The 21,746-nt window shown below is 41.1% G+C and overlaps 2 protein-coding genes across 17 annotated transcripts in view; one reads left to right on the forward strand and one right to left on the reverse strand.

Annotated features, from left to right (window-relative positions):
• Nucleotides 1-1,172: 1,172 nt before the first annotated feature.
• On the forward strand, nucleotides 1,173-3,981 carry SMIM4 (small integral membrane protein 4). The gene is made up of 2 exons (XM_006090818.3): nucleotides 1,173-1,545; nucleotides 3,866-3,981. The coding sequence occupies exons 1-2, from the start codon at nucleotides 1,395-1,397 to the stop codon at nucleotides 3,955-3,957; spliced, it is 243 nt and encodes an 80-aa protein (XP_006090880.1). The 5' UTR covers nucleotides 1,173-1,394; the 3' UTR covers nucleotides 3,958-3,981.
• Nucleotides 3,982-10,057: 6,076 nt separating this feature from the next.
• The window catches only part of PBRM1 (polybromo 1), a 118,215-nt gene continuing 106,526 nt past the window's right edge, over nucleotides 10,058-21,746 (reverse strand). For 7 of the 16 annotated variants that reach the window (XM_023755658.1, XM_023755655.1, XM_023755653.1 and 4 more), the window contains 5 exons: nucleotides 20,822-20,986; nucleotides 17,276-17,431; nucleotides 14,304-14,374; nucleotides 13,978-14,194; nucleotides 10,058-12,833 (listed from right to left, as the gene is read on the reverse strand). In XM_023755658.1, coding sequence (XP_023611426.1) covers nucleotides 12,661-12,833; nucleotides 13,978-14,194; nucleotides 14,304-14,374; nucleotides 17,276-17,431; nucleotides 20,822-20,986 — 782 coding nt within the window. In that variant the 3' untranslated portion in view covers nucleotides 10,058-12,660. The remainder of the gene's footprint in view (nucleotides 12,834-13,977; nucleotides 14,195-14,303; nucleotides 14,375-17,275; nucleotides 17,432-20,821; nucleotides 20,987-21,746) is intronic. The other 9 variants (XM_023755660.1, XM_023755661.1, XM_023755663.1 and 6 more) reach the window with 6 other exon arrangements.

Consider the following 21,746-nt stretch of genomic DNA (forward strand, 5'->3'; position numbering starts at 1 on the left):
CCACACGTGGGCTTTCTATGGCAGTGGGCCCCAGAGTCACCAGAGAGTCGGAGGGAGCACCGAGTGGGGCAGTTGGACGTGTTGGCCCCAGAAGGCAGGTTATCCAGGGCCCTGCTTTCATTCTCTCGTTTCCAGCCTGTTTTTGTAGATTTTGTGCCTATATCACCAAACTCTCTTCTTGGGTCTTAGTTTTCATTTTATTTTCTTTGATTGTCTAATAGTTGTCTCCCTTCTCAGAGGTAATGAGGTGACAGCCTCATTAAAGACCTCAGCAAGAGTGAAGGCCTTCAAGTCAGATCTCCGCTTCTGCCTGGCTTAACCTCAACTCCTCAGTTCTCCGTCTGGAAAAGGAGATGATGAAAATAGAGGCGAGGTCCAGTAGGCTTCGGAACACATAGAAAGAGCTAGGGTTCAATAATCATCATCATCATCATGATCATCATATTGCAGCTAATCTAATTGATCAGTTATTATACTTCAGGCTTTATTTGTATTATCTCTAAGTCCTAAAAGCATCAGAGGAAGGTCCCCATTTTGTGTAGCGAACTGAGGCACAGACTAAGGGACTGTGTGCGGGGCAGAGATGTGGTTTAACAAAGCCCATCCGTGTTGAACCATTAAGTTCTTCTATGATTGTGAGATGATGTATCAAAAGCACGTACAAGTACCTTCATAACGGTAAGTGCCCCACACAGGAAAGCTTTTCATTAATTTTAGGGTTGCTTGTCGCAAAATGCTTACCTAGACTTTTGTTGTGATGACCAAGTTCAGCTTTCAACAAGGCATATTAAATTCTGTTATTTTTAGAAGTCTGGTCACCGTTCACGGACTCCGAAATAAATGCAAGGCGTTGCGTAATTGCAATTATATTACGGTGCAGCACACGCTTAGTCCATCAGAGGGTCATCACTTCCATCAGGACTTAAAGGAAAAGATGGCGGTGGCAGAGCGGGGGGGCGGGTAGGGGAGTGGGGGGACGGCCGCCGACTCCCAGCACTAGCTTCACCGGGAGGCCCGGGTCCCCGCCGGCCGTCGCCACGTGGGAGGTCCCGCCCCCTGGCCCCGCCCCGCCCCGCCTCCGGAGCCGCGACGCCTGCGCGAGCTCCCCAGCCGGGCTCGGCCTCACGGAGCACGCGCACTCCGCCGCATTCTACTGGCGAATCCCCGCGCCTTGCCGTGCTCTGATTGGTGGATCCGGAGCTCGCGCTGGGCTCCTGCAGATCTACCCGCCGGGAGCAGAGACCGGGCGGCGATGGCGCGGTGAACTCGACCGCTGGACTCTGCAAGGGCAGGCAGGACGGCGTCGCCGCCACCCGGGCGCTTCAGTCCAGGGGCTGAGGCAGCTCCCGTCGGCCCTGGTTTCTCCGCACCCCTCTCCGCGACCTCGGTTGGGCATGTTTTCCAGGGCCCAGGTGAGGCGGGTTCTGCAGTGGGTGCCCGGAAAGCAGCGACTCGGCGTCTACAGGTTTCTGCCCTTCTTTTTTGTCCTGGGAGGAACGATGGAGTGGATCATGATTAAAGTGCGCGTGGGCAAGGAGACCTTCTGTAAGTGGGCATGCAGCAGCCTCCGTTTCATTTCAGGAAGGCAGGAGGTGGCATGGGGCCTTTTCCCCTGGGAGGTCGTCATTCCCAGGTTGCAGACCGCTCCTTCCACTCAGCGCTGAACTGCTTTTTCCGCGTCGGGAGGGCAAGTGCGGTTCCATTCACTGGGCCCTGGAGACCCGCCCGGGCTCACGGGGTCTCCAGTAAGCGGGGCAACAAAGGCACTTCGGCGTCCAACCCTGAGACCTTGCTCACACGTTGAAGGGAGTGCATGGGACTCCACTCAGGACGCTCTCCTCGCCAGCCCGCTGGTGACATGCTGTCTCGGGGACAGACTTGCTCACTGCACGGTAGACGGGGGATAGGAACCTGGGCATTCATGGAAATTCCAGCTAACTGGCCAGTCCGCTCGGGGCTCTGTAGTCCAAACCCTGGAGGGAGCTGGTCTGCCCGCTTAGCTGGTTACCAGTTTTTACAGGCAGGTCATTGGCACCAGGGCCCAGCACTGGGAACGGAATGCCGGGCGCTGCTTTGCTGAGCATTATAGGGAATGCCGGGCGCTGCTTTGCTGAGCATTATAGCTCCGCACAGGCTAGTTCGTCTCCTGGGGAGACTTCCCCAACCCCCAGGCCCGCTCTGCTTTGTCCCTCCAGAAACATGATCTCTTGTGAATTGCCAATCCTCATTAAAAAAAAATTTTTTTTTAGTGCTTTTTATTTAGTCTTTTTGTTCATCCATTCATCAGTATTTAATGAGCACTGATGAGAGGATATAATGAACAAGGCAGAGGGTCCCCCACTGGAGATGCCTCGGCCCTTGACTAGGTGGGAGAGGATGGGATCAGAGCAGGGCAGTAGGAGTAGCCCTTGAAAGGAGTTCTCTGCTGATGATTTTTCTCTGGGAGAAAGTTCATGCCGTTTGGGGGTGGTTGAAGGAGGGTCAGGGTCATGGCTGAGGAAACGGTTGTCAGGCGTCACAGTGGACCCAGTCAGATGCATCAGTTTGGCCCCACAGGGCAAAGCAAGCAGTGAGGCATGGAGAAGGAAGTTGGGTTATTCTGTGGTTGGGGCTTTGAAGGTGTATCAAGAAGTTATTGATCAGAGAAGGAATTTCAGCTGGTTTGGGCAGGAAGAGAGAAGGAGGGGTGGGGGCGGAGGGAGGGTACTCAGGGGAAGAAGTTGGTAAAGGTCCAAGGACGGAAGGGCTAGAAAGGTGGTGGTCAGAGCAGAATGAATGGATGACTTCATAGGAACAGTGCCAGTGGGTGGCAGAAGTTGTGTGGGGAAGGCAGGGAAGTGAGGGAGGCTAGTGCTTTATCCCTAAGGGGACAGGGGTGCTGCCTGGGACAGGATAGGGTCAAGGAGCCGGGGAGCTAGATGCTGTTTTCAGTGACTGAAAAGGAAGTGATGGAGAACAGGTACCAGTGCAGAGAAGACGGTGGCAAATGGCACAAGCCCTGAAGGAACAGGGTGGAGAATCAGAAGTCCGGAAAGCAGCAGCTGAGAACAAGGAAGCTGACCTCAGCTCCCCACCCCAAGTTCCTGGGTGTGGGAGAGGAAGCAGCAGAGCCACAGCTCGGGAAGAGCCTTTGAGGGGCCACGTTTCAGTTAAGAAGGATGATTTGAAGATACTCTTTTTTTTTTTAATTCTCATCAGAGGATTTTTTTTCATTGATTTTTAGAGAGTGGAAAGGAGTGGGGAGGAAGAGAAATATCGATATGACAGAGACACATGACACATTGATTGGTTGCCTTCTGCAAGCACCCTGACCAGGGCCAGGGATTGAACCTGCATCCAAAATATGTGCCCTTGATGGGAATCGAACCCCAGACCCTCCAATATGCAGGTCAACATTCTAACCCCTGACCACACCAGCCAGAGTGAAGATACCAACTCTTACCCTGCTATTGAAGTCCAGAACTTCATTAACATAGCCTTATTTAACTCATGTTTTAAATTACTTTGGCATTGAATTAATGTTGAGCATGAGCCGGTTTGGCTCAGCGGATAGAGTATAGGCCCACGGACTGAAGGGTCCCTGGTTTGATTCCGGTCAAGGGCATGTACCTCTGTTGCATGCTCCATCCTGGTCCTGGGAGGCAACCAATCAGTGTGTCTCTCTGTCTCTCCCCCTTCCTTCCACTCTCTCTAAAAATAAATGGAAAAAAATCCTTGGGTGAGCATTTACAAAATAGCCCCCAAAAATTAATGTTGAGATTCAGATATAGTGACCAACCTATACTACTGGTTAAATTACTTAGATCTTAGTATTTTTAATTCCTCAGTTTCTTAAAAATCTAAGTAAAATTTTTGTTCAATACAGATGATGTCTACCGGAGAAAAGCCTCAGAAAGACAGTATCAGAGAAGGCTGGAAGAAGCATCAGAGACTGAACTTCAGCAGTCAATAAAGTGAATATGAAATTTTTCTAGTTTCAAATTCTTTAAAAATGTACATTCATTAAAAAATACACTTAGTGTTGGGGGAGCACTTTGTGAAGTGTATGGTTGTCTGACCACTGTGCTGTACACTTGAAACTAATACAAAATAATATTGAATGTAAACTGTGATTAAAAAACAACAAAACAAAAAGCTGGCGTAGCTCAGTGGTTGAGTGTCGACCTATGAACCAGGGGGTTGCAGTTCAATTCCCTGGTCGGGGCACATGCCCAGGTTGCAGGCTCGGTCCCCAGTGTGTGTGTGCGGGAGGCAGACAATCGGTGATTCACTCTCATCATTGATGTTTCTACCTCTCTCTCCCTCTCTGAAATCCATTAAAAAATATTAAAAAAACAACAACATAAAACACATTGCTAACATCCCAGCAAGTTCCTCCTTTCCTATGCACGTATGGATGGTGTTCACCGGGCTCTAAGGTCTACATGGGAGAATTTGAACATGCTTGGAAAACTGCAGCCCATATTTTCTACTTCAGTGACATCTCTGTGCAGTCTACATTCGAGGGGAGAATTAAATTTGAAGCATAAAAACGTTCTTAGATACCTAGTTTGTGCTAGGCAATTTAATCTGGAATTTGCATTCTCTAGTTGCCAGGAAATGGCATTTCTGTACATTTGGCAAGGAGAGGGATCGGGAGTTGTGTCTGATACAAAGACATCTGAGTCAGTTTAATTTCATTCTGACTACCTTCAACAAAAGGTGAATTATTAACCATAGAGAGGTAGCTTTACATTTATAATTTCCACAGCTATTCATTAGTTTTCAATTGTTTTTTGTCATATACTGAACTTGACAACCAAAAATAAACTGGACAATTTGGTAGTATTTTACTGCAACTCATTTCATTGTATTCAATAATGGGCAGTCTGAGTAAAAGAAAATGATATATCATTTTAATGGTTGATTACAACAGTTTAGTTCTTACAAAAAGAAAAATGAAGCACAGTGGGTGTGGCTCAGTGGTTGAGCATGGTCCTATGAACCAGGGGGTTAAGATTCAATTTCCTTAGGGCACATACTGGATCCCCAGTAGGGGGTGTGCAGGAAGCAGCCAATCAATGATTCTCATCATTGGTGCTTCTCTCTCCTCTCTGAAATCAATAATTATTTTAAAATAAAAACAAAAAAAATTGAATATAATTATGTAATAGCCAATATCCTACTAGAATAACTAATAAAAGTACATATCTGGTTAATAATGACCTTTAATAAGTATTAAATATTAGTTTGTGATAATATTAGACAAATTATAGAACAGTTTTTCTTGAATCAGTTACTAATGGTAGATTTTTTTCAGTAGGCAATTCTTTTTTTTTTTTTTAAGAGAGTGGAAGTGAGAGGGAGAGACAAACATCGATGTGTGAGAGACACATCGATTGGTTGCCTCCCGCACACCCTCGATGAGGGCAGGGAGCCTGCAACTGAAGTATGTGACCTTGACCAGAATCAAACCCGGGACCCTTCAGTCTGCAGGCTGATGCTCCATCCATTGAACCAAACTGGCTAGGGCCAAAGATTTTTTTTTAAAAACAGCTCCATTGAGGTATAATTCCTATCATGACCAACATTTCAGTCATTATAAATGTTCCAATTCAAATTGAAACATAGTTTTAGGATACTGCTGTCACCCCAAAGTTCCATTGTGCCATGTGCAATCAATCACTGCCGAGATAGCATGGTTCCTTCCCAGGCATGTGGTAGCTCCAGCAGCAAGCTCTGTGGGAGACTTACGTTGCCTAAGGTTTTCTCATTTTAGATTCTCCCAGTTAAATCTGGTCCACTGCTTGTCCAAACCAGGACTGCAACATCAGGGTAGCAATGTTGTAGGTTTTCCTAGTTCATTTCTCTCCATTTTGCCACTTTTAATTAATAAAATCACAGACTTCCTCCTGGCCCCCCAATTGATGCTACATTCTTTCTGGCAGTAAAGCTGCTGGGTTTTGTGTTTTTGCCACCAGACCCACATTGGTCAAGCCACTCAATTTTTGCCACTGACCTGGGTGGGGGCTGAGAGGCTGAATGAAAGCAGCCCCAGGTAAAAAGACCACCGACTCTTGCTGTTTTTAACCAAAGTTTGAGCAGTTTTTCAAGAATAAAATGTTCTCGCCCTAGCCGGTTTGGCTCAGTGGATGGAGCATCGGCCTGCGGACTCAAGGGTCCCGGGTTCGATTGCGGTCAGAGGCATGTGCCTTGGTTGTGGGCGCGTCCCCGGTGGGGGGTGTGCAGGAGGCAGCTGATCAATGTTTCTGACTCTCTATCCCTCTCCCTTCCTCTCTGTAAAAAAATCAATAAAATATTAAAAAAAAGAATAAAATGTTCTCAATTTGTAAAATAAATACAAATAAAAATGTACTTTTCAGATCTCTTACACAGAACTGCCTTAAAAAGAACTTTTTTTGTTTTCCTATCACTGCTTGAATACCTACTTTCCTGTGTGAAAATTATTTCCTCCTGCCCTAACCGGTTTGTTTGGCTTAGTGGATAGAGCGTTGGCCTGTGGACTGAGGGGTCCCAGGTTCGATTCCGGTCAAGGGCATGTACCTTGGTTGCAGGCACATCCCCAATGGGGGGTGTGCAGGAGGCAGCTGATGGATGTTTCTCTCTCATCGGTGTTTCTAACTCTCTATCCCTCTCCTGTCCTCTCTGTTAAAAAATCAATAAAATATATATTTAAAAAAATTATTTCCTCCTAAAACATAACCATTAAATGAATCTAGTCCAGGAACTATTTCCTAAACAATTCAAGGATCAATCAGGATGCCTTTCAGTGCAGCCTGAATTCTTGGTGAAATTCTTTAGGCAAAAAATTATAACTTAGTTTACTTTTTTGCAGAATTCACATTTAATCATGGACATAAAAGTAAGACCTAAGTAAAATTTGTTTAATGCAGAGAAGATCATTGTAACCAGGATAATTATGCAGATTACATTTGTCAGCTGCCACTTTGTAAACATTTCGCTAGGGTGCTGGGAATTCCAGACATTACATTACTTGCTCTTGTGAAACCCTTCCCTTGCCAGGCTCCATTAACATGCAAGGGCTGGAGCTCTTGTGAACTGGGGTGGGGTGGGGGTGGGAGACAGGCTTCACACACCCCTCTGTGATAAAAGATACTGCTTTCAAACAGCTGCTAAATAAAGAGGCTGCTCCTTCCCTAAGAAATGTAAACGTCACAGTGAAGCAACCATAGACTTGGCTAAATCATAGGCCCAGTCTATTGGTAGAGATTTTGTAATTTGATCCAGAATAAGTTTGGATCAGCTGATAGAAAATGCAAAGGCATCTTCCCATGCTTGGATAGCCACATTCTACATCTTTTGAAACAAGAAAATAGCTACATATTAAAGAACACTTGTTTCAAAAGTTTATTTTTCATGAATAAGAAGCAAATGATCTCTGTCACAAACACAACTCTTCCTAAATTGTTTAGGGATTTGTTTTTCTAATTTTAGTCCATTTATGTTGGAACCAACTCAGTATAAAGAGCCACTGATTATCTCATTAAAGTACTGCCTGAAGCAAACTCAGAATCACTGCCCAGAGATGGACTGTGAAGACCAGTGATGAACAGCAGCCCCCGGGGGAGGAAGGTGGTTCTCAGGTGCACTTGCATCACCTCAGAACTGCTGGTGAATCTCACCTCACAGGCATTTTACTGGTTGGACTGCAGCATAAGAAAATTGTGGTATGATACAATTTTATGGCCTTATTCCATGTTCCTCCATCCCCCCCGATTTAGAAGTTTAATATTTGCTACATATAGAGAATACTTAACACGTTTTTACAAAGAATAGTTGTAAATACTAATAAAATAATCTAACTTCTATATCTGCTGTGGGTTCCTTCCCTGGTCCACCTTCCTGACTCCATCCTAGAATCACTAGTCTGAAATTTGTGTTGATCTTCCCTAGAGCTTTCTTTTTTCCCAATATATTTTATTGATTTTACAGAGAGGAAGAGTTAAAAACATCAATTAGCTGCCTCCTGCATGCCCCCCACTGGGGATGCGCCTGCAACCAAGGTACATGCACTTGACCAGAATCGAACCTGGGACCCTTCAGTCTGCAGGCGGACGCTCTAGTCACTGAGCCAAACCAGTTAGGGTGAGCTTTCTTCTATATATATATATATATATATAGTTTCTAACTCTCTATCCCTCTCCCTTCCTCTCTGTAAAAAAAAAAATCAATAAAATATATTTAAAAAAGCAAAAACAAAAAACCAATGGAAAAAATATCCTCAGGTGAGGATTAACAAAAAGGCATTGCTCTTATATGCCGATTGTAGAACTGCAGTGCCCCCTAGTGTCAACTACAAGAATGACAAGCCTAATTAGCATTTATTGCTAGAAATCTACCTCCACTGTAGTGTTGTGGAAAGAATCTGGGCTTTGGAGCTTCACTTGATCATCTGAACTGATAAAATACCTAAGTTAGGAACATAGTAACTTTGTTCATCTAGCAGTCCTATTTTGGAAGTTTTGTCTAATCTCTGATGTAAATTAATTACATTAATATCTTTTTGTAAGTTTGATTTTTCCAACTGAATAACCTCTCTTTAAAACAAAATGCACTTGGAACATGAGGCTTTCCAAAGGATTTCTCTCCTAGTAGAATATTATCAATTTTTTAGTCTTCACACGTGTGAAATTTCTTGCCATTTTTATGTACAATCCAATGAATACATAAATTTTTGGGATAAATAGTCTGTTAGGTTCTAAACTTTCCTTCAGCTGACCTAGCACACTTCCAAACCAAAAAGAAATAGAGTAATACTTGGAAGTATTTGTTTGCTCATAGTGTTTAGTTGGAATGTTTTATACATCACTGATCCAAAATATACTCATGAACAAAGATGTATGCATAGCCCTAAGCTTAGGAGAACAGAATCACAGGGATTTGCAAAGTGATATTAGAGGAAAACAGTTGGTTGATTTTACCAACACTTTCTATTAAAAGTGTGGTCATGTTTTAAGAGCTTATAAGCATGTTAAAGACATACCTGGGACACTTATCTCTTCTGATCACAAACAACTATTTGAAACGGGTTATACGGCTTTATGATCTAAGACAGTGATGGCGAACCTTTTGAGCTCGGCGTGTCAGCATTTTGAAAAACCCTAACTTAACTCTGGTGCCGTGTCACATATAGAAATTTTTTGATATTTGCAACAATAGTAAAACAAAGACTTATATTTTTGATATTTATTTTATATATTTAAATGCCATTTAACAAAGAAAAATCAACCAAAAAAATGAGTTCGCGTGTCACCTCTGACACGCGTGTCATAGGTTCGCCATCACTGATCTAGAACATGCTTTCTTTACCTTCTGCAATCAGTAACTCTTTTTTAAATTTAATTTAATTTCAAAAGAAGGAACTCCTACCATTTGCAACATCATGGATGGAACTGGAGAGCATTATGCTAAGTGAAACAAGCCAGTCAATGAAGGAAAAATACCACATGATCTCACTCATTCATGGATAATAAAGACCATTACAAACTTTTGAACAATAATAGATACAGAGGCAGAGCTGCCTCAAACTGATTGCCAAACTGCAGTGGGAAGGCCAGAGAGAGTTGGGGGGCAGGAGGGAGGGGAGTAAGAGATCAACCGAAGGACTTGTATGCATGCATATAAGCATAACTAATGGACATAAGACACTGGGGGGTAAGGGAGGGTAGGGGTGTGTCAAGGGCGGGGGGGAAAAAAAGGGACACTTATGTAATACCCTTTGTAATACTTTAAGCGAAAAATAAAAAAATATTAAAAAAAAAAATTTAATTTAATTTCATTTTGCAATCAGTAACTCTTTAATTTTAACTGAAACCTGCATTTCTGCCCATCCTGAGGACAGCAGTGTGGCTACATTTGGCTTTGTGTTAATGCTCCTGAGCCCTGGACCAGTGTCTGGACACTTTGAGGAGCACTCTTCCCCTAAATTAGCAGCTGTATCCCTGTCAGCACAAAATCAAGCTTTGCAGGAGTTAACCTGTTTGAAGCTAACATCTGAGACAAGCTTTAACAAACAACCAAATCTGGTTAATCCAAATCACTTTGCAAACTCCATTTTTATTTGGATTAAAAAGCTTTAGATGAACAAACATATGATACATACATGTTATAAGACTAGTTACCACGTAAAACTCTTTTGATACAGAAATTAGAATAAACCAAGTTTTAATCAAGTCTGAAAATGTTCAAGCTCAAAAGTCAACACCACCAATTTGGAGTTTTACACAGAGAAGCATCCCCTCTCAATTCTTCCTCATAGGAAGACAAGGGCGGCTTCAAAAACAAAACAATTAAAGGTCTTTTAAATCAGTTGGCTGACATATTATTTTAAACCTATAGGTTTCCTCCACACACATAAACAAAATTCTTTTCCACATGAACTTATATTTTGAAAATACTTAGGCCATTATGCTTTCTAAGCCATATCACTACAATTCCTAAACTCATGGATAAAAGGTGTATAGTTAACTTGTACTTTTTTAAATGAGCAAAATTTTATTTTTTTGGAAGATGGCTGACCTCAAATCTTATTTCCTAAATATTAACTGATATTCCCCAAGTTAATATACAGAAAGACATGATTCTAAAATAAATTATTTTTTTTAAAGAAAAACTTAATTAGGGCCTGCCTAGTGGCCCCCTGGCCCGACTCTGTACTGCCTTAGGGAAGCTCCTGGCCGGGTCTATGGTTCCGATAGCACCTCCAGACACTGGGAAGGAGTCGGAGGAGGAGTGCTCTGGCTTCTAATGCCCCATGTAGCCCACAGTAAAGTTTTTAGAGGCTTCCCAAGAAGTCTCATCCAGACCTTAAAAAGGGAAATAAAATGGACGCATGAAATAAATAAATAACTTAACCAAAATTAAATTTCAGGTTCTTTGGTGTAATTCAAGGATGTCTAGAAATAAAATAATCTGATTGTATTATACAGTCCATGATGATTCAATGGCCCAAATAACCAGGAACTGAAGATTTCTTTATCTGATTCAGTTTAACAATAAGGTACTGATATACTATTGCAATACATTTTTTTAAAATTCAGAATTATTTAAAATACTTGATGCAAACAGAGATCCAGTGGTTGACTATAGGCAATTAAGTTACAAGGGCCTCCTATGTAGATACAAGAGACTTTTATCCATTCTACACACTTTTGTCCCCATGATTTAATAAGAATGGTAATGAAATACCAGGTATTGAGTCATACCAGACTAAAAGAAAAAAGTATCCTTTGAAAGTCACTCTTTCAACTTACACACAGCAGTGGAAGGTCAACCACAATGGCAACCACTTTGCTACAATAAAGCAGGTTTCCAAAAACCCTAGAAACACTGTTCCATATTTGCTGTTTTTTACCTGTCTGAGCATCATACACTGCCTCCAAATGTTTATTTTAGGGTCATATAAGAGACAAGGTCATCAAACCCAAGTGTTTAGGGTCTGTAATGGTCTTTTTCATGAGCATTTTCTTAAATTATGATGCCTTTCTCTTGAAATTTAAAAGCACAAGCTGAATTTTAAATATTTTAGGAAGTTTTAAATTTCTGGTTGAGAATTACAACGAAGAAACTTAGAAAAAAAGAAAGCCACATCTGACGAGGAAACAAAGAATACGAAAGCATCTGCATAAGCAGGTGGTCTACCCATTTACAATTAGGCTTCTGATACAGCTCATATCTAGTGATGCACTCCCTTTGTTAGTTTAGGTATTATGCTGAAAAGTAAATCACCTCCATGGATGCCTCAATGCTTTCTTCAAGATGAACTTCAAATATTTTTTCAATGTAAGAGATTTAAAATTTTAAATCATCTAACACGTATAGGCATAAATTGTGAATTATTACACATAGATCAAAAGTACCCTTAAACTTACCTGCCAAGACTAAGAATAATTCAGGGTTGTGCACATGTTCTAGAAAAATAACTGACACCATAGACATCTAACTCAGCACAAGAAAAAGTGCTCTCTCTCCAGGTGTCTGGGAGATGCACCAGCTGCAGAAAGATACACAGCACTGACTCCAGATTTCTGCAGCAAGCCTCTGAGTTAATAGAGCAAATGTGCCATGTCTGCCAAACACGTATAACCTAAATAACAACCTTTCACTTCACCTGGAACACACTTTTTGTGAAAGTGGCTTAAGATATTCAGGCACATGAAACAGACACAAGTACACTCCCTTCTCTAAGATGTAAACTAGGACCAACTTCACATTTCATTGTCAACTTAAACTAATCTGTAAACTCGTGTGTGTGTGTATTTTTTCAGTTTGTTCTTTTATAAAAACAAAAACCAAAAAACCCTAACCCAAGACAAAACCTTTGATGGTTTCAGTTCCATGGCAACAAGTAAAAAGATAAAACTCCAAGTCTACACACATACAACCAATTATGAAACTGGTTTTAAACGAAGGAAATATATGCAAAAAATCTTTGTGTATTTGATAAAGTCAACTTAATATAACAAAAACAAATTGAAATAGCTTATTAAAAGTATCCTTATATAAAAATGGCCTTGTGATGTACAGTAAAATGCAATAAAAATTGTCATCCTTTGTTCCTCCCCCCCACCCCCTGTAACTATGTGGCTACTATTCCACAAAACTCATTATGCTTCTATAAAAGAAACGTAATAGATGTGATTAAAGGTTTTCTAGATTGTATGCTTGGCGAATGTTGAGGGTGTCTCGGAGCATCAAATCCCGAAGGCGCCAGAGGGCATCTGCCATGGTGGTGTGAGCCCCTTTACTTTTCAGCCAGTGAGAGGGTAGGCGGCTCTCTTGTTCTTTTGACAAATGGACATCACGCCTTCGAGCTGAAAATTAAAGTATAGACAGAGGAATATAAATAGGAATTTTAAGGTAAAAAATTTTCCCTCAGTCCTAAGGTCTGATAGATTAGAACATAAAAACATAATGATTTATTTATTATAAATTTTAACGCTGCAGAATATTTCCAAGTAAATTTCTTATATAATTTTATTAGACATCTTGGTTTTTAGAAAACTACTTCACTTAGGTAGGTATGAGACTACCTAACTAGGGATGTGTTGTTTTATGCTTTGTATTTTAGAAATTACCTAATTTATAATAACGACTTCACCAAAGAGCTGTACAAACACCTAAAAGATTAGGTTATTAATATTTTGTAGCCACTCCTGATAATTAATAATTACTTCCATGTGAAGAAAAACTCCTAAAAAGGTAAATGTGAAGAAAGGTAAAACATAGCTACTACTCTTATAAAAGAAACCAAATTATCAACTTTGGTTTAGAAATAAAGAATGAGTAGAAACAAATTCTTTTAGTTTGTACTAAATAAGTCTGTTGAACTAAATGACTAACTTGATAGGTTAACAGAAACATATTTTGTAATATATTTTTCTCTTTTAAAAATTGAGGTGAGCCCTGGTCGGTGTTGTTCAGTGGTTGGAACATTGGCCTGTGCACTGAAGGGTCTTGGTTTTAATTCCTAGTCAAGTACCTGGGTTGTAGGTATGATCTAGGTGTGCCAGAAGTAACCAATCTACCATGTCTGTCTCTCCCTCCAACGCCCCCCCCGCCTTCCATTCTCTCTAAAAATCAATGAAAAAAATATCCTCAGGTGAGGTTTAACCACACAAAAAATTGAAAATTGAGGTGAAATAACTTTTAATTTATTCAAATGCATCTATGTTTAATGTCCAAATGCATAAAAAAGAATTTTAAAAAATTCAGAATATACTTAAAAAGATGACGGTGATGTTTATGACAAAATTAAGCTTCGAGATTCAGCAAAAGTTTTTTTTCAAAGTGTGATGTTAATATACAAAGAAGATTCAAACCCTTGTATTAAATATACCATTTATTTTACTTGTATAAGAAAAATGGGTATTTTCCCTGGGCTATAATATGGCAATAGCAGCAAGAGGACTTGAACAAAGCGTGGATTTCATACTTAGTGAGAAGGACTCTCCTTACCTGCCAGAGTCTGGTCCCACTTGCTAATGCTGTTGGACTCAGCACTGAGTCCTTCAATGTATTTCAGGTAGGCCTCTGAGTGGAGAAGCCGTTGGGTCTTCGGTGGAGGAGCCACAAACATGGGCGTTGTTGGCTGCTGTATAACAGGGGGGACGGCTGGATGTGGGCCAGGATATGGAGGTGGTGCCTGCTGCCCTGGAGGCCCCAAAACTCCTACCTGAAAGAGCAGACCACACAGTGAGGGGAAAAAATACTTAGTACATGTTTTGAGAAAGAATATAATGTGAACTCTGTCAAAGTCTAGAAAATCCAACTGGGAGGCTTACCTGCTGTCCATATGGACTTCCGCCTTGTGCTGGAGTCCCTACCATAGGGGCCACCCCTTGGTTCATTACACCTGTAATTCAGAATGCAATGTCTCAATTAGAGGCTCTGGTTGACATGACTAAAAAACTACTGTCTGATAAGAAATTATGCCATTTATAATGCAAGCCTATGGATCTCTCTGCAGTTGAGTCTTTGTGGATAGGAACCCTACGCACCCAACACAGAATGTAGCTTTCAAATAGAAATTCCTATTCTTTTGTTTCCTAGGTACTTGACAGTGCTAGTTCAACTTGTCAGATGTGTATTAGTTATTTATGGTTTGGAAATTATTTGAACCCTGCAAAAATTCTAGTATTTCCCTAGGTAAGCTATACTCAGAATACACCTATATTTTTAAGGTATTTTTCTTTTGACAACACATTTTCCTGTACTGAAGCCTGTGTTTAAGTTCAGCAGTAATGGCATTCAATCAGGCTCAGCAGTAAGCAGTGTGGTAGGATATAGGACACAGGGAAGAGGCTGTGCAAGTGCATAGTTCAATGAGCTCTGTGGCATATCCTTGATGTCCCCTCACAGGCCACCAGCTCCTCTAGTTCTGACTGGAGTTACTAATGTTGGCTGAGAGAGGACACTTCCATCTGATAGACAGCACTTTGAAAAGGGCTATCACTTCAAATGCAAAATGAAGGGAAAGAGAAAGATATGGTCCTACTATATTTGAATATGTATCTGATAATAATTTTGTAAATTACTCTTGGTGACTCCTCATAAACAATTTCTGTCTCACAGGTACTAATTGATAATAATGAGATGTCCTAAATTTAGTATCTAGGGTTATTTTAATAATCTCAGGACCATCCATTTACTGTTCTCAAAACAAAGAGATACAAGAAACCCGGTTCATTAAAAACTACAACAGAAATCCTGGTGAGTTGTTGTTTAAACCTGAAACAAATTCTACTGGCTGCATAAAAGGCTCAAGAGGAGCTAACTTCATATTCTATATAGTTCCTTAGGATTCAAAATGTTAACATTTTGACCAGGCAGAACCAGCCCAATATTCTAAGGTTCAGAATTACTAAATGCTACTTCCAGGAGGTATTAGACATTTGCTAGACAGAAAATAGTAAGTAAAAATAAGCTTTCTGTTTACAAAGCAGGGATTTTTATATTTCAAGTACTCAGAAGGGTAGGTACACCTGGATGACCATGATAGGATCCTAATGATTATTTATGAATGAATGAAGAGGTTGTGGTGGGTAAGCTGCAACATATTATTAACCCCTACCCCCTGCCTCCCAGACACTCACCAGACTTAAGATTCCACAACACAGTGGGCCTCCCTGAGCTGCTGGTATCAATCTTTGTAGAGCATCACAAACAAATCAGCAGACCCCTCTCCTTCCTCTATTTACAAATGCCATGCTAGGGAGCAGCAGGTGAGAATGTGGGCCCCAGAGGAGTTCACTGAATTCTCCTCTCAAAGCCTGATCAGAAATGTGTGGACGTAGGCACTAAAAGTGTTTCTTCCCTGTCTCCCTGACTATAGCAGGTGTGTTGTTCCTTTCAAATACAATTTAAAATCTGAAGAGGAAAAGGCAAACAGCAGTGCCCCAACACCCACCAAAGAAAGATATCTGCTACCTACACAGTTCTGGCCTTAGACGTGTTTCCCACTTAGAAGTCAGCTGACTCAGTGAGACACTCTGCCAAGATGAGAAGGCACTGAGTTAAGGCCAATTCTATTTGCCACATGGGCACAGCCATTTTATGACTGACTTCTGCTGCAACAGCAACTCACACACAGGCCACCATTTACGTAATGAAACATGTTCTCCCACAAATATTTCCCTCTTTGGATACATCTGGATCAAACACTTTTTTGGAGTTATGACTATTCTCTAGTAAGTCTCTAGTAATAAGAATGTGGCTGGAGGCTCTAGGCCAAGCCACCATGTTTACTCACCCTGCACATTGCTGGGTGTACCCTCTGAAGCATCCTTTGGAATTCTGTATAACCCTATGATCAGAAGGTCCAATACTGTGTAAGAAAATCTCATGTTGTTACATTTTATCATCTGGGCTGAGCCTTTAGCTTTTATTTTGGATAATGGATCAAATGCAATTCCAAGTTGTCTTAAAATCACAATCCCTCCAACCAGATTACAGCTAAGGGTCAGTCAGTTCTTTTGAATATGATGATAATTAATATGGAACTTGTGATTTTCCTTTCATAATAAACTTTCAACTTACTAATTAATTATAAAGTAACACTATAGCTAAAGCTGGAGTCATTTATGTTTCTATGTAAAATAACTTCTGAGCTTCTGTCCACAGACAAACCAGTGTCTACAGTTAGTAGAGTGGACTACGTTGTTCTTTAACATGTTATGTCATGCTTCTTAGGGAACTCAGATACAGAAAACCAGTTCAGTGCAAATTTGTTCCCTCCCTCCTTTTTGTTCCTAAAAGGACTGACTGAAGGATTTCTGACGAGTTCCACATTAGTGACTTCAATTCCTTAGAAGTGCTGATTGAGAAGCAAGAGATACAGTAGGGACCCTATACAAGATTCTGTGAGATAAGAACTGAATCAGAGGAAGTAATGCACTCAGTAGCAAAAAGTGCTTTTATATGTGACTCTCAACTAGCAATTTGAGACATTTTATTTACTCATAAAGAGGGCATGACTTTCTAGGCTGTGTCTGACTTTTTTAGCACGTTAAATTGTGTGATTTTAGAGTTTGCCTCCTGCCCCTAGGTCTGCTGAATCTGGTCTCTGCCATGTGTCCTGTGCTGCTGCTAGGCATCTACACACACAGGATAGGCCCTGCTGCTGACATCTCTGGGGTTCTTAGTGTGGGAAGGCTGCTCATAATGGGCAGTAAGTACCTCCTAAAACAACTGGTTGAGGTAGGAAAAAGAGAACATAAAGATGAGATTAATGAGTGAATGAGGATGAAGTTCTTACCCGGTGGTGGGATGCCCGGGAGGCCGGGCACACCTGGCGGAAGATGGTGGGGTGGAGGCCCCCCAGGGTGAAGTGGCTGCATGCTGCCCATGCTAACAAGGCCATCAACTGGGCCCTGCAAAGGTGGAAGGCCTGGCGGATAGCCACCCATCATGCCTTGAAGGACACAATAAATTTCAGACATGCATCATTAACATGCAACATGAGCTAAGTAATAACAAACCTCCCACATGCACTACTAATGAATAAAGCACCCTTAGTATTGCATGATACAACAGCAATTAGTGCAATTATTTTGTTGCAAAAATGAACAAAATAAAAAGTTATAAATATGAAACCCAACATTTCTGGATGAATTAGTACTTAGTATATTATTACTTGTAGTTATTTTTCCTGGGATAAATATACTGCATGTTTTCAGGTAAAAATAAAGAGGAGTTCCAGTAACAGCCTTTCCAAGGTCATGGTTATTGCAAGCTATTCAGAGTGACCAGTTCTGCGACTGTGTTTCTAATTGAGCAGTAATAATGCCATCATTCCACTCTGCCCACACTCATATGCCTATCATGGGTACACGAGGGGAAACTGGAATGGAGGGAAATGAGGTGCACAGCCCTGATCACAAAGCATGGTTCTCCAGCTTGTGGGAGGATGGCAAGAATTTTCCATCTACTCCTCCTCCCTCCTAGCCTCACCACTGTTGCTAAGGATGGATCATGCTAGAGCTTGGCTGACGAACCACTAAGAGCCATCACAATGTCTGATATTTCATCTTTAGATCTCAAACAAGTTAAAATAAAGGTCAAAACTAAACCCTCCCAAGCCAACCTAAGCCCAGGTCACTCAGCCTGCACTTAGGGAGGAACAGCTGGAGAATCAGGCTCTGCTGACATGAGAAAATGCCAATTGTCATCATTGTCTCCACACTCACAAATGTCCTCACATAAACCTTCATTTAACAGGGAGCATTTTAAATGTGGTACAGAATTTCTGTAAACAGTCTTTTATTCCTTTATTTTTCAAAGTGCATCTTCACAGGATAAAATATTTTCTGCTAGCTAAGGAAGAGTTTCAAGAAACAAGTATTTTTGGCAAAAGGAGTGAAAGGAAGAAAATAATTTCAAAATGTCAAAAACTCACCTATCAAAAGACCTTTGAAGCCACACAACATTTTTTTTTAAGCAAGAAAAACAACTTGACTTTTCTAGGATTTGAAATGATCACAATGAACAAAACATAATACTTCCCCCCAAAATGCAATCACCTTTGGCCACAACTTCTTGCACAAAGGCAGGGTTGAGGGACTGATACCAAGCCTCATTTTTATAAAAGATTCTTTGTAGAGAGACTTGGGGAAATAGTGGAAAACTCCAGATTCTAAGAATTTTACTCTTTGACTTTCCCTAAAGAATTATTTGAAAGGTATTTATTTATAAAAGTTTAGTCTCTTAAAGCTATAAAATTACTGATAATTCTTAGATTCAGTCTGCGTCATGAGTCACATCTAAGCTGACTGAAAAATGTACAATTATATGAACCAATAAAACAAATTTTAAATAATACCTCTATATATGAAACAGGATTATGAATTTCAGTTTTAAAAAATGAGAGTTCAGAGAGTAGAAACTACTTTTGAACAGACACCGTCACCTTAAACATGAGGAGATCCAATGTTGCCAAACTGCCTTTTAACACCACCACCAGATATAGCTTTTAGGGAATTTAAGAATGTTAGGAGACTTTGCTTTCAATTACAAAAGCCCATCTGAACGCACCCTTCACGGGCTGAAGGTGAAGAAATTAAGAACTGAAAGACATGACACTTGTCTTCATTAAACTGTACTTTGGCATTTATTATCCCAGTCACATGTGTTCAAATGAGCTTCAATGCTTGTAAGCAAAGCTGGTCTCAGACAGTAACCAGGCTAAGACTGAGGCCCTATGCAACCTGTAAACCCATGAAAGATCACCCAGATAGCTGCCAAGTTCCCACTGTAGACTGGTTACTATAGAGAATGCTTGCCCTTCACTCCCATGGCCCAGAAGTCTGGGCAGTACACACTTAATAATGGAACAGGGGCTTTCTAAAAACTGGCCCCATCCTCCTCACCCATCAGAGCTCTATAATGTTATTCCCCAACAGGGAGCTAAAATGCTGCAGCTGCTGGTTTTGTGTTTCCTCCCCCCACCCCCAACCCCCAGTGGTTGTTTTTTTTTTTTTTTTTTTTAATGTTTTTAGCTGTTTGAATTCATTTAGTTAATGTGTCCCTGGGCTTTTTAGTCAAGGGCACAGTGCTACAATATCACACATCAAATAGAACAGGATGTCAATAAGGGAATTCTAACTTTCAAGGTCCCCATGTTCGAGGCCTGATTTCTAAAACCTTTGGAACCCCATTAACCAAAATGGGCCATGGAATAGAGCAGGCAATTACAAGATTTGTTAGATCAACATCAGTTACACTGAAAGTACTGAACAGCCATGATTCAGATGTGCTTTGGCGAGTGCAAATGCTAGTTCAGCAACAGTGCATTTGAGAACTTGCCATCATGAAAGGTAGGAGCAACAATGGAAAAGTTATCTTATGCTACTCTTCCTCAAAAAGCAAATACAAAAAAAGCAAAAACAAGAACAAAAACAGCATCCCAATGGAGCCTGCCTTAAACAAGACTGTCTTAGACTCCCTTGGAAAAGAGGTCAGATTGCTTTTGCTTAAGGAGAAAGGGGGCTTGTATAGACCTCACCAGGTTTAGAGAAATCATGAAGGAGGGACCCAAGAAGTGGTCTGCAGGCTTCTCGTTGGAGGCTTGTCAGACAACGATATCCAATTCTAGAAGAGCCAAATTTGCTATGGCTACCAGATCCAGAGACAACACACACAAGCAAACCACATTCATCATTTTCTTTTCTTTCTTTCCTTTTTTTTTTTGAATATGTGACTGGGATACTAACAGAAAATGCAGTTTAATGTAATTAAATAGAAAAGCATTACAGAGTGGGCACAATGAATTGAATAAGGACTTTGTATTCCACTTAGCAGTCATGCACACTGGTGACCAAGAAAGGATTTATAATTCATTGTCAAAAATCCTTTTAAATGGTCAGTCTTTTTAAAGGATGGCTGCAGCAGAACAAGGCAAACTGAATACTGGAATGAGATGGAAAAGTCAACATCACCTAAAGAATAGTTTTGTGTTTTCTCTTGGATGTCTCTCCAGAAGAGAATTCAGGGTCTACTTATATTTTCTGCTATAATGCTCTATCAAGAGCAGTCTGGGGTGGAGAACAGCGCTAGACTAGGCCCACAGCTAGGGAAGAGCTGCTCCCTAACAATTCCCAGGATTGGGCCCAGGGCCCATTTCTGGGGCAGAGGGGAGGCATTGCCCATACGGGAAAGGCAATGTAAGGACAACATGGATGACTTCAAACTTTGAATCTCTCATAGGAAAGCCTAGAGACTGTGGCCTACTCCTCATTGGAGAAAAAAAAAAAAAATGAAGGAATTTCTTAAAGTGGAAAAAAATGGTCTTAGCTCCTGTTTTTACCTGCAACAGGTGTCAACTGCTGATTGAGCATCCCCATTGGTGTTGGTGGTGGCACCACCCCCATGAGAGCCCCCACAGGGGTGCCTGCTCGGGGAGAAGCACTCGGCTGCTGTTGCTGTGCTGCTCGCTCTCTCTCCTGCTGCTCAGCAACTTTAGCTGCCCGCTCTGTAAAGGCATTTCAGATTTTCAATTCTGTTTTTAACCCAGGAATTCAAAATACCATCCATTGCATTCAACAGGACTAATAAAAACACAGGCAACAGTTCTGTCTCAATGGAAGGAACAGTAGATGACTAGTCTCAACACAGGAGGATTCGGGCTGATTTCACTTGGTAAACTAGAGTCCAGCTTTCCTATCCCATCTTGAGAACTGGTCTGCAAAGATTTCAAGAATGTTAAGACTTCAACACACATTCAGAAAGCACAGATTTTGTTTAAACACGTCACCAGCGTAACCAACATGGTTAATCTCACAAGGCACCCTGAAGATGAGAAGCGCTACCATTATTCTAGTATTAAAAGCATTGCAAATTATTTATAATTTCAATGTGAAGCAATTCCATGGCCCATTATAATTTTTGGCACAATTGTTACTTACTATATTTTCCTGACTCCTTGCACCCAATTTTATTAAAATTTGAGGACTGTTGTTATTAGTGTCATGGGATTTTTAGCAGCTGAAGAAAATTAACTCTGTAAGGGAAAAGTAGTTCACTGCCTCTCCACAAGGTTTTAGAGACATTAAATGCTAAATTCTACATTCTAATGAAGCAAAGAGGTCATGTTTAATAAACCCCAAAGGAAAAAAAAAACCCCGATACTCAAGGCTATAGTCATCAAAAGAAGGGAATTACATATACACATATGAAGCAATTGACAATATAGTGACAGAACCAGGTTTCCTGAAGCTGAGCAGTTCAATACT

The sequence above is a fragment of the Myotis lucifugus genome, unplaced genomic scaffold (genome assembly GCF_000147115.1).
Source record: "Myotis lucifugus unplaced genomic scaffold, Myoluc2.0 scaffold_83, whole genome shotgun sequence".
In the NCBI taxonomy this organism is placed as follows: domain Eukaryota; kingdom Metazoa; phylum Chordata; class Mammalia; order Chiroptera; family Vespertilionidae; genus Myotis; species Myotis lucifugus.

What these genes read in the sequence shown, in the direction of transcription:
- SMIM4 (XM_006090818.3), top strand. Translation starts at nt 1,395, where the DNA reads ATGTTTTCCAGGGCCCAGGTGAGGCGGGTTCTGCAGTGGGTGCCCGGA. An exon ending in CGTGGGCAAGGAGACCTTCT is followed by an intron (nt 1,546 to 3,865) that starts GTAAGTGGGCAT and finishes TGTTCAATACAG; the next exon opens with ATGATGTCTACCGGAGAAAA.